The sequence below is a fragment of the Anarhichas minor genome, unplaced genomic scaffold, assembly GCF_050575085.1.
Source record: "Anarhichas minor isolate MPS153535 unplaced genomic scaffold, ASM5057508v1 ptg000120l, whole genome shotgun sequence".
In the NCBI taxonomy this organism is placed as follows: domain Eukaryota; kingdom Metazoa; phylum Chordata; class Actinopteri; order Perciformes; family Anarhichadidae; genus Anarhichas; species Anarhichas minor.
In genome coordinates this window covers 44,292-57,147 of record NW_027466566.1, presented here as the reverse complement: position 1 = coordinate 57,147, position 12,856 = coordinate 44,292, and the positions used below count along the sequence as shown (strand labels likewise).

The following is a 12,856-nucleotide window of genomic DNA, read 5'->3' as shown; positions in this document are numbered from 1 at the left end:
AAGAGCACAGACTTCTGTTTTCATGACACATAATTGATAATAATAACTCATTAACAATAATAGCATGTGCTAGAATTTTAGCATTTATTTACTATTATGGATTTGCAACTATTGTCTTTCATGTCTAAAAGGAACAAAACACAGCAAATCCAGAAACAGTTGATTCATCTGCTCAAGTAAGTTGAATAAAGTTTAAGCACTCAGGTATCATAAGGCATTTATTATAATTATATAGATCATGTTTTCATTGTCTATTCAAACTTTTACATGTTACACTTAGTATTGATTTAAGACACAAATGTTCATGTTCACCCTCAGGTTTGTCCGTCCACCAGTGACACAAGTGATAAAGGTGAGACACACTTTATCTTATTGGTTACATGTAGTGTTCATTGAAGTTTTTTGAGGAGGTAATATCTTACTTTGACTAAGAAACGATATCGAGACCATGTTTTAATATTGTGAGAGGCAGATGCAACAAACCTTTCTTTCTGCTTTTTTTTTTCCAACTAAAAATATCCAAAAAGTAAAGAGAAAGTCAGATCTTCAGGATGAGTCCAGCCAACGTCAATCACCAACTAGAAAACAACGACTTGTCATCAAACCAGGATCAGACTCAGGTATTTATAATACTTTACAAACAATGGCAACCTACAACTTACTATAGGGTTAACTTTTTTATGTAATAACATTTTTACTTAGCTTACTTACATAGCAAATGTGTGTTTCTATAGCTTGGCCACAAAAAATACTCTCATTTGCTGCCATATGCAATCTTGTCATCTTATCAATCTTATCCTACATGGACCTGGCAGAGAAAGTCCCTCTCACGCTCTCCTCATTGTGCATTACCGCTTACTTGATACACTGGTTCATGGTTCCTGCTGAACAGTTCTTTACTTTCACTCTGACAGAAGAAATCATACTGTCTGATGTGAAAAACATCATGAGATGTGTCAGTCTGAAAATACCTCCCCAAGACAACAAGCTCAACAACTTCCTGAAGTAAGTATAAAGTTTATTAAAGTTTCCATATTAATATGTTATACGGGCCTGGTTCCACTGCTGACCAGAGGCCAGTTTCACTAAGAGATTTAAGACTGATAGTGTTGAGCCAGACATCATGGGTTTGTCCGTCCGTACGTACGTACGTACGTATGTCCATTTCTCACCAACGTCTCGAAGGAATTTGTTTTGGACTCAAGGATGAACTGATTACAATTTGGTGGTCACAGGTCAAGGTCACTGTGACCTCACAAAACACATTTTTGATCATAACTGAAGAATTCAGTTAATTATGACAATTCCACACAAATGTCTAATAGGATAAAATGATGAAGTGATGACAATTTGGAAAGACATGGATGCAAACTGCAACTTGACTGTTTGTCTGAGGGATTCAGTCGTGAGGCGTTAATTCTAGTTCTGTTTGAAAAAAAAGTCTTAATTTACCCAAAATGTACAGTAAATGACTTCTACTGAAGATAGTACAATATGCTGAAGAGGGCTGTTCATAGACGGATCTCTTTCTGACTTTGACACATTCTATCAGTGTTTTTATGTTTTGAAACAAATTAATTAACCCGCACATAAACTCTTATACAACAGGAAAAAAATCAGTGATTTGAAGACGGACAAGAGGGAGGTGGTTGGTGTCTTTGGCAGAACCGGGGCTGGAAAGAGCTCTTTGATAAATGCCGTCATTGGAGAGAAGGATCTCCTGCCCTCTGGAGACATCAGAGCATGTACCTCAGTCATGATTAAAGTGGAGGCTAACATGCAGAACTCAAAGTATGAGGCAAACATTGAGTTCATTACAAAAGAGGTAAAATGAGCTGAATATGTTTGTTTACGTGAAACTATGCCAAATGTATGCCATATGATTTAACGAAGTTAAAGGTATTTTTTAAATTCTATTTAGGAGTGGAAAGATGAGTTGTGGTTCTCTAAAAATTTCCTTGGGGATAATGCGGATCAGGAAAGTGATCAGGAAAGTGACGATGATTGTCGGGACATAGATGACAAGCTGTCAGCGCTGTATGGAGAAGACTGGAAAATCAAATCTGTTGATGACCTCATGAATGACAGATATTTCAAAGAGATCCCAGAATTTCTCCTTTCCAAGAGGAAGATTTTGACAGTAAAAACAGTGAGTAAGAGTAAAAATCTTGTATCACTTCATAAGAAGCCTTCTTGTCTGTCTGACAGAGGGAAATGTTATTGAGGTTTATGTACAAATGTAAAAGTAAAATCAGTATGTGAAATTTAAAAACAGAGCCTTGATGCACCTGTCCTCGAAAACTACAAACCCATAGAAAATGTCCCCTTTATAGAAAAATCATGAAGAAGTTTGTCTACCGGTAGATAAATATATTTATATAACTGTTTTAACAACATCCAATCAGGATTTTTCCTCCATCTTTGTGCCCAAACATTTTACATTAGCATTAAATGACATCTTGTATTATTAAATCTCAACACTGCTTTTGTTGTTTCAATGATGGGGTAATTTAATTGCTCTTATTTTATATATTTTCTTGTTTTAATTCTTTTGTACAATTTGTAAAGCAGTTTGAAGTTGGGGTCTGTGCATATGAATGAAATATTCTTACGTTGCATTAATCTCATTTTATTATTTATTGCAGGCTAAAGAGCTATCTGCAAAATTAGTCAGATACACAAGAAGCGACCCAAAAGATGGAGAAGGTGAAGAAGTAAAGAGTTGGTATTGGCCACTAGTGAAGTGTGTGACTATCAAGGTGCCAAATAATGATCTTCTGAAGCACGTCACACTTGTGGATCTTCCTGGAAATGGGGATCGTAACAAGAGCAGGGACAAGATGTGGAAAACGGTAATTCATCACATGCAGTGCTGTTTAGTGTATTACTGTGTTAAACTGTGACATCATGATATTACAAAGTACTGATGACCATCATAATTAACTTGCTGTCATGTCCCTTCAGGTCGTTGGAAGTTGTTCCACTGTGTGGATCGTGACTGAAATGAATCGAGTTGCATCAGAGCGAGAAGCCTGGGAGATCCTGGAAAGTGCCTCTAGCTTCATGGGAAATGGTGGCCAGTGTCAGCACATTCACTTTATCTGCACCAAGTCTGACCTCACGGAAGATTCAGACGATTCAAAAGAGCAGTAAGTGATTTAAGATGCCAACAGTACATATACATATATGTTAAAAGAAAACTTCCTATTAGATCACGGACCTGTAAATTAAAGTGATGCACGTTTCAGTATAAATGGTGGATTCGATAGTTACAGCTGCAGGTTTAAAAGAGATCATTTAGACTTTTATTCTCGATGCAAAAAAAGTTGGAATTTGAGGTTTCAGTTCTCCAAAAACTGTTTGAGGTGCAAAATAATGCAAATATTTTCATTTAGTTCAGCAGCTGGTGTTCGTGCTTTGATATTGAAAAAAAACGATCGAGCCAAGAAAGAAGTGAGAGGAGAATTCAGCAAACTAAAGGAGGTTAAGGTGAGTTTTATAGACTGACAGAAAGTATAACATAAAGATTGTCTACGACTCTAAGCATTCCTTAAAACCAAAACGTTTTCTTTTCAGAAACATTTCAGTGATGGAAGTCTAAAAGTGTTCACAGTGAGCTCCAAAGAGTTTCTAAAACAGAAACGTCTAGATCCAGACGACACTGGTAGGTGAAGTCTTCATATATGAGCACATTTAGATTTACTTTACTTTAACAAAACAAACAAGAATGACTATTTGGATTATGGCAATAAAATGTAAGTATGTTTTGTAACTATGTAAGATGCAAACTACATTTTTTTTACAGAAATACCCAAACTTCAGAAATTTCTGCAGGATCTCAATGACTGTCACTCAGAGACGTTAAACTATGTGTCTGGAGCTCGTGGGATTCTCTCTCTGATTCAAGGGGCCAGCCGTAGAGGAGGGGTAAGATCAAGAAATAAAATCTCTTTCTTTGTCTTTAATCATTAATATTGACAGAAAATAATGTGAAAACATAAAGTCAAAGACAGACTACTTACATGTAATGTCATCCATACATATATTTTATCAATAAAGTTTCCTGATTTCGTGTTGCTTCAGAGAGGCTGCATAACGACAGTAATTAAAGGGTGGTCTCACTCAAAATCAACAACAGTTTGTATAAATGTGAATAACTCAAGAAAACTCAGTCAAGTAACAGAATGGTTTCACTGCTTTGAATACTGAATGTGTTGTTGTTGATTTCAGGCTGACACAAAGACAGCTGTGTACAAAGTCCTTCAACAAAAGATGAGGAATGAACTTGATAAAGTCAGGAAACCAATGGAAGAGACTAATCAGGCTTTTGAAAAGTGCCTCAGTGAGGGGGTTGAAAAATCTAAAAGTTCATGTGAAAAAGCCTTGAAGTCTGTGATACATCCTGTACGTATTTGAATTATTACAACATCATTACAACGGATTTTGCACTTTATATGAATGTCTTAAAAATGTTTCTGTTTTTTCTGTTTTGTTTCAGAATAAGTCAGGTAGGGGTTTCCACAAGACACTGAAGTGTATAGTACAACATGATGGCATACACAAGACAACAAAGGGGAAACAAATAAACCTCAATATGAAGTTATCTTCATGCCTGACTGAGAGCATTGATGAGGAATTCAAGAAGACCTTCCCGTAAGAAATTACTTAATAAAGACATAAAACCCTGAGCAGGCTAATTGTACAAACTATGGAGAATGTCTAGAAATAACAAATTGTACATTATACAGTTATACAAGTTATGAGATATAATGCATACATACAAATTACATTATTGAAATACAAACTTGTCAATGATGCATTTATGAAACATTTCAACTTGTTAACATGTTTCAGAAATGAAGGAAAATGTGGACCTTTCAGCGGAGTCCTCAATTCATTTTCACTTGACACGAAGATGATGAAAGAGAAGACAGAGTACAAAGATGTCGAACTGCAATTGATATTTCTCATTACAGAGGTAAAAGAGGAGAATAGTACCGTTAATCTTTATTAAGCTATTAGTCCAGGTCAGAAAGGCTTCAGCAGACATGAAGACTAAACATTAGAGAATAAATGAAATATAGATGTTTTTAGCTGTTAACATATATACACTGAATATGAAGAAGTCTATCAATACAGTCAATGTCAGTTACAACTGGAGACGCCCTTTGAAAAATGATGAGCCTTATTTGTATATTACCTTGATTTTATCTAAAATATGTGGATCTACGATTCATATTCTCTCTCTTAGGAAGAACAGATTAAGACAAAACTCAACAAAATCATCTGTGACCGTAAGAAAACAATCTACAGCAGTCTGACGACAACAATTGAGACAAACATGCAGAAATGCTATGACGGTACGATAAAGATCATCACATATAAAACCTGACACTGTAAAGATGCACATTATTCATCATAATTGTGCAGAATGTAATTATAATAACATTTAATTGACGAATGTTTTCTGTTTTATTGTAGAAGCAAAACAAATTGAGGGAACGGACATGCTGAATAAAATGAGAAAAACTATGGAGAAGCACGTACTTGATCCAAAAAACGTCATGTTTCAGAAAGCTAAAGCTGTTATGTTGAAACAGCTGAGGGACTTGATGGTTTGTAACATTTTATAATAAGTCGTACGATGAGGATATAGTAAAACATGTTGTGCTGCTTATCTTTATCTACAATTCTAGGTCATCATATATATAATCAAGTGGAATATGCCTCTTTTTGAATGCAGCTTTTACTACTAACACACTGCAGGCCCTTTCACAAACATTCAGCTATTGTTATAAGACACATTTTGTCTGTGAGTGATAAAGATTTTTATGCTAATTTAGAATGACATCCTGAAAAATCTGGAAGAATCAATGCAGGAATCAATCGAGCTGTCGCTCAAGACAGATGGTGTCTCAATCCCAGGTAAAGACAACGTTACAAAATAATAACATGATGATCACTAAAATTACTCAAAATATTTGATTGAAATGAATAGGTCAACAAATTTCCAATATTGTGATTAATAGTGAACTTGATGTTAACATTATGTTGTTGTTGTTTTAAGACGTTGAATTGGAACTTGTGATGGTGAAGAAACACTACAAAGAACTGAAGGGAAGCCCAGATCAAGAACCACTAATTTGGTAAAACTGTAGTTAAAATATCTACATAATGCCTCCAGATTGAGCTGTTCTGGATAATGCTAACAATGCTTTTTATTACACTAGAGCTGTTCCGCCCAGCCCGGCAGCTGCACAGCTGACAACCAACTGAAGAGCCCTGCATGCACGCTGGTTAGAGACGTGAGGCCTCTGGATTTGGTCTCAACCATTTTTGTCAACTCATCTTATCCAGGTTCTCTTTGAGTGTTGTTTTGATATGTACTTTGAATTAGCTTGTTGTGAAAGACATAGAAATTCTATATTTTCTATCTTTTGTAGGACATTTTTGCTTTTAAATGATTAATGATCAGATGCAGACAGAAAATGTGTGTGGGGTACAGGTCTTAGAGACCGGTCCACTATGATGTCCCAGATACATTTTGTTTTAATGATTTAACATTTTTTTCTTGATTTCTATACGTTTTTAGTCCAATTTTAATTGACATTCCAATGATTTTATGGGTGTTTAACATAAATCCTGAACCTTGATCACAGTACGTACTGTATGTTTAATTTTCAAAGAATGATCTGACCTTCTTTCTATTGTTGAAGTGTCCACCAAGAATGTCCGAGACACACTACACCCTAGAAACCCATCTCTCTATTCTGCAATTAAAATAATTGATACACCAAATGATTAACACCTCTCTGCCTGAGGAGCGAGAGGCGAGACCCCAAAAAGCGTTAAGGCAGCATCCTGTGGTTTGAGCATCTGGCTGACACTTACACAATTTAGTCTTCTAGGCGTGTTGTAGATTCACACCTAAACTGGCATGTATGAAACATGACCCCTGTGACCTCGAGCCAGACAGGAGGTCCCATCTTAATGTGTTGTTTGTATTTCAGACAAGTTGTTTATCCTCTATTGTCTTTCCATTGTCTATGATGAGTTACGATCTATTGTTTATTATCAAGCTAAGAGTTGTATTTTCAGATATCAATATACTCGTTACATGTAATCCCATATTGTTTAGGGATGGTTCAATGATTTTGATTTAATGTGTGACTTTCTATCATTTACCAAAATATAATCATACGTGCTTGTAGTGTTGACTGTTTGTTAAAACTAATGAAATAAGTGAACTTTTAGTGAACTCACTCTGACAGGATGATTGACAGTCACCAGGAGAGAAAGGCTGTAAACTCAGGAAACTAATCAGTTAGTTAGAGAGACATCCTGTTCAATGGGGCCTGTGTACTGGAACATCCTGTTTCAGGCCGTAAAGTTAGAGAAGCATAAGAAGTGCTTTATCTGTGTAACAGACACACCGATATATACATTTTATCCTTAAAGCGTAGAACATGAGAATATACAATAAGTAGTTCTTAACGTCTCAGAAGAAGAGGACATAGGTGCAGGCAGTCAGCTGCATGGATCACAAGTTCCCACTACACACCTTCCACAAAGGGGGGGTTGTTTACCCTAAAAAGTAGGTCTGTCAGAAGTGATAAGACTATTAGGACTGTTTCGTCCAATGATTTGAGAATGATCTGTTGTCTACCATATATGGACCTGGAGGTTGCAGGAAGCGCCAAGGAGAAGCGTATATATAGGAGACAGCAAAGGATCGAGGCTTTTTGGCCTTTTTTGGATGACTTCTGGTGGGTTCATACTCTTAACATTTGACATTTTGTATTAACTTTTACATCGATTTTTTGGTATTCATTTTTGTTAATCTTTTTTTCCTTTCTGTAAAAAACAAATAAAACTGGTTTGTATTTTGTGCATTCCAACCAAAGTCCAGTGTTGCTCATCTCTGGTGGGGTCCTCTAGTCTCCTAAAGGTAAGAGTGCTCTTCCCCTGGGATAGGCTGTCCTGATAATGATTGCTCTTCATGTACAAACAGGTTTAGTAAAGGTGTGTTGTTATTAATTAACGATTGATGGTAGTGGAATGTATTATGCTTGTTCATGCATTGTTCATGCAAGTGCCACTTAATGATGCAAGAACATGGAACATGCGGACACACAGATGGGCCTTAAATAGGGACGGGCATCATTTTGCACAATTATAGTTCCTTTCTTATTACTGTGCAAGAAAAATAATAACTTAATGCAATAATAATTGAACAAAATAGAAAGAAAAGAGGGATCATAGAGGCCATTACATCAGGTCACCACTAAAACCTTTAACTACCGACCACACTGCATCATGAGAGTTTCTCCCCTGCGATGCTCGTTGGGTCAATCCAGTTTCACTGTAAACATTTTATTTTAATTTTATAATCAGAGACCAGAAAATTCAAAATAATTTCAGAATTTATTCTGGTAATAAAAAACATTAAAAAGTACCTTTTCTTTTTTTTAAAGAGAGAGTACAGCAATGTCATCAAACAACATCAAGACACTGAATACTTTTGACGTAGAAATGATGTCTGTGTGGTATCACAGTGAACTAGTGGGTGTACCAATTCCTTAACAACAATATATTCTTATATTTAGTCTGACCCTCAGTGTTGACATGGCAGTCGACAATGAGGGAAAACTTACAGAGAATTTGACTCAATCGTCTCAGTAATTTAGTTTCACTCAGTGTTGCTGTGCATCTCCTGTTGTGTGAAGCTACATTAATGTAACAGTGCGCCACTGTGTAAAAAGAAATATCACCAATGTTGAAACACACTGAAATGCCTCAGAGTAATGTAAACTCAGCACCATTTAATACAGAAACAAAGAAGAAGAAGTTTTCTGTTTTATTGCAGTTTCAAAACAAATTAAAGGAGACGGCATGCTGAGTAATATGAGGGACACTATTGTGAAGCACGTACTTGGGTTAAAAAACGTCATGTTTCAGGAAGCTAAAGCTGATATGTTGAAACAGCTGAGGGACTTGATGGTTTGTAACATTTTATAATAAGTCGTACGATGAGGATATAGTAAAACATGTTGTGCTGCTTATCTTTATCTACAATTCTAGGTCATCATATATATAATCAAGTGGAATATGCCTCTTGTTGAATGCTGCTATTGCTACTAACACACTGCAGGCCCTTTCACAAACATTCAGCTATTGTTATAAGACACATTTTGTGTGTGAGTGATCAAGATTTTTATGCTAATTTAGAAATACATCCTGGTCAATCTGGAAAAAACAGTGCAGAAATCAATCGAGCTGTCGCTCAAGACAGATGGTGACTCAATCCCAGGTAAAGGCAACGTTGCAAAATAATAACATGATAATCATTAAAAATATTGACTGAAATGAATATGTCAACAAATTTCCAATAGTGTGATTAATAGTGAACTTGATGTTAACATGTTTTTTTAGACGTTACATCGGAGCTTGTGATGGTGAAGAAACACTACAAAGAACTAAAGGGAAGCCCAGACGAAGAACCACTAATTTGGTAAAACTGTAGTTAAAATATCTACATAATGCCTCCAGATTGAGCTGTTCTGAATAATGCTAACGATGCTTTTTATTACACTAGAGCTGGTCCGCCCAGCCGGCAGCTGCACAGCTGACAACCAACTGAAGAGCCCTGCATGCACGCTGGTTAGAGACGTGAGGCCTCTGGATTTGGTCTCAACCATTTTTGTCAACTCATCTTATCCAGGTTCTCTTTGAGTGTTGTTTTGATATGTACTTTGAATTAGCTTGTTGTGAAAGACATGCATAAAGATTCTATGTGTTGTTGGGCATTTTTGCTTTTGAATGATTAATGATCAGATGCAGACAGAAAATGTGTGGGGGGTGAGAGCGGGATTTCATGCAGCAAAGGTCCCCAGTCTGATTCAAACCAGGTACATTGTGGTTTACACTGTACAGGTCTAATGCCGTGTTCACATTCGCGTCATTCGCGCCACCGGTCTCGCCGGGGACTATTTGTGTTCATTCGCGCGAACCGCGCTGGACGTGCCGAAGAGGGGGCGTGGCTTATTGCCCTGAAAGCCGTTCAACTGTCCGCCATTAACCATGGAAAAAATAACCTCTATTTCTGCTTAGTACGTGTTGTGGAAGTCACAGATATCCCGGGAAACTAAATGCCGTCTTGTCTGGGTTTATAATATTGTCCAGAGGAGCTCCGTGGATTTTATCGAGCTGTATTCACTGTGTCTAGCAAGCCACACGTCGCTGTTTACTACAGCTGTATGAACACAAAATAAACAGATTTGGCTGTGATTTAACGACAATAAACCGACAAAAAGGGACTCCGAAACAACTACGTAATGATGCCGATTTGTAGGCTACTTGTCTTCTCAATGGAGCTCGGATGGTGCTAGGCTAAGCTAACATTGTAGCAGCTCCATCAACACTCAACATAACGTCACACAGGCGTAAATACGGCAGCATTTATTCATTGTTTGTACCGGATGGTTTACACAAATATTTATACACATAGTTTGGTCCGGTCTCTATTGATATGTGGTATTGTAGAGCTCTGGGTGAACACAGACGGCTACAGTATTTATTTCCTGATTCAACAACGGCAGGAAGTCAGTGATGACAGGAGCATCTCAACGCTGATAGGCTATCGCGCTGGGGCGTAACGCGAATATTTCGCTGAAGTTGAAAAATTTCAACTCACACGCTTGGGGCGATTTGCCGTTTGACGCGAATTCGCATCAATCGCGTCGCGCCATTGCAAATTCGCGCCGCGGCAGTCTCATTGCATCTGTGCATAGACTTTGTATGTATGTATTTCATGATTTAACATTTTTTTCTTCATTCATCAATGTTCTTAATTGTTTTTAAATCTCCTTTTCTTTTGCCTTATGTTTTGATGTTTTTAATGGTTTTATGTGACGAACTTTGAATTGCCTTGTTGATGAAATGTGCTATACAAATAAACTTGCCTAGCCTATGTTGTAAAATTATCTAAAACTTAAAACTTCTCATCTTAGATCTGACCTAAAATTGAATTGCCTGAAACAAATCTACATCAGTTCCCAAGCATTTTTAGTAACACACACCACAAATACTATATATATTATAAATGTGTGATAAATCCTGAACCTTGATCACAGTACATACTGTATGTTGAATTTTCAAAGAATGATCTGACCTTTTTTCTTTCATGTTCAAGGACAAAACTTTATTACTGCAAAATAATGTTTTCTAAGTGTGTTAATTCATATATCAAAAATTGGATAGAACTAGATGATAGTAATAAACCATTCTATGTTTTCTCATTATTTACTTAAAAATATTTTTTTCTTAATCTACACTGATTCTAAATTAATTGAATGTATTTGACATGGTATACTGACCAATAAAGTTCACTTTTAAAGTGCCACATGTACTTTGGCTTCTTTGTTGTTTATGTTGTAAAATTATCTAAAAGCTTCTTTATGTTCTCACTAACATCAGCTTTTATTGTGAGATGAACAAATGATTTTCCAACTTTGTTCTTGTCAAATTCTTCTTACTTAAAACTTCTCGTCTTAGATTTGACCCTAAAATTAAATTGCCTGACACAAACCTACATTACATTACAGTCATTTAGCAGACGCTTTTATCCAAAGCGACTTAAAATTCAGATTCAGATCACATTTCTACACCGTAGGCACAACTACGGGAGCAATTTTGGGGTTAAGTGTCTTGCTCGAGGACACATCGACATGCGACTAGCAGAGCCGGGGATTGAACCGCCGACCCTCTGAAAGACGGCCCTGCTATCCACAGTCGCCCCACTGTTCCCAAGCATGCAGTTCCCAAGCATGTTTAGTAACACACACCAGAAATACTATATATATATTATAAATGTGTGATCAATTATAACATAGTAGTTAAGACCTGTTAGTAGGTGTGTTCACACAGGAGCCTAATGCTCTTGAAACAGAACGTGTCAACGTGTAAAGATGTGTAATTCTGCATGTTTGTGGCTAATTTACTCAGCAACTATGAGGATTATGTCTATAAACTGATATGACATTAACATTGTCATTGAAAAGTCATGTTGTTTTTGCACCTAATTTTAAACATGTAGAAAAAACTTATCTCCACAATCCAGATGCTGTAAATCTCCAAACCAGTTTGTCCTGATAATGATTGCTCTTCATGTACAAACAGGTTTAGTAAAGGTGTGTTGTTATTCATTTAGGATTCATGCTTGTTCATGCTTCAAACTGCCACTTATTGATGCAAGAACATGGAACATGCAGACACATGTAGGGACGGGCATCATTAATACTGCTTTTTGGTCCAGAGGTTTATCACAACTCTTATAACTTCCTTTCTAATTACTGTCCAAGAAAAATAAAAACTTCTCACAGAGACAATAACATCAGCATCATTATATCAGGCCACCAGTAAACCTTCTTTTCAACAAGTAGCTGACCTTGTATGCCTTCAGGTTAGTTTCTCTTCAGGATAAACTATTTGCATGACTTTGTTTTTGTGCTTTGGTGAGTAATCTGCTGTTGATCCCAGGGAGTTATAAATGATGTGTACACACGATAGGAAGAATATCAGCACACAAACAGATTCACTTTTTTAGCTATACTGTATATAATAATCATTAAGATGATTATTTACAATCAAGGACAAAACTTTCTTACTGCGAAATAATGTTTTTTAAGTGTGTTAATTCATATCAAAAATGTGATAGAACTAGATGATAGTAATAAACCAGCCTATCTGGTTTCTCATTATTTACTGAACAATTATGTTTTGACAAAATGAGTCCTGTTTTTAATACTGTGCTTAAGCAATCATAAAATAACTGTATAGCGCTTACATCCTGATTGAT

General features: G+C 36.4%; 1 protein-coding gene across 1 annotated transcript; it reads left to right on the top strand.

The window, feature by feature from the left end:
* Positions 1-542: 542 nt before the first annotated feature.
* On the top strand, positions 543-11,407 carry LOC142940916 (nuclear GTPase SLIP-GC-like). The gene is made up of 20 exons (XM_076083119.1): positions 543-620; positions 915-1,005; positions 1,609-1,825; positions 1,922-2,149; positions 2,646-2,852; positions 2,965-3,149; positions 3,396-3,489; positions 3,577-3,664; positions 3,806-3,927; positions 4,231-4,404; positions 4,499-4,653; positions 4,855-4,978; positions 5,252-5,360; positions 5,482-5,615; positions 5,844-5,925; positions 6,068-6,146; positions 6,231-7,948; positions 9,229-9,310; positions 9,433-9,511; positions 9,596-11,407. Coding segments are annotated over exons 2-17 (2,058 nt in total). The 5' UTR covers positions 543-620; positions 915-946; the 3' UTR covers positions 6,232-7,948; positions 9,229-9,310; positions 9,433-9,511; positions 9,596-11,407.
* Positions 11,408-12,856: the final 1,449 nt, after the last annotated feature.

Excerpts from the sequence above, each read along its gene's own strand:
- LOC142940916 (XM_076083119.1), top strand. The coding sequence starts at position 947 with ATGAGATGTGTCAGTCTGAAAATACCTCCCCAAGACAACAAGCTCAAC. Across the intron at positions 2,150-2,645 it reads AGATTTTGACAGTAAAAACA|GCTAAAGAGCTATCTGCAAA; the intron begins GTGAGTAAGAGT and ends TATTTATTGCAG. Across the intron at positions 5,926-6,067 it reads AGATGGTGTCTCAATCCCAG|ACGTTGAATTGGAACTTGTG; the intron begins GTAAAGACAACG and ends TGTTGTTTTAAG.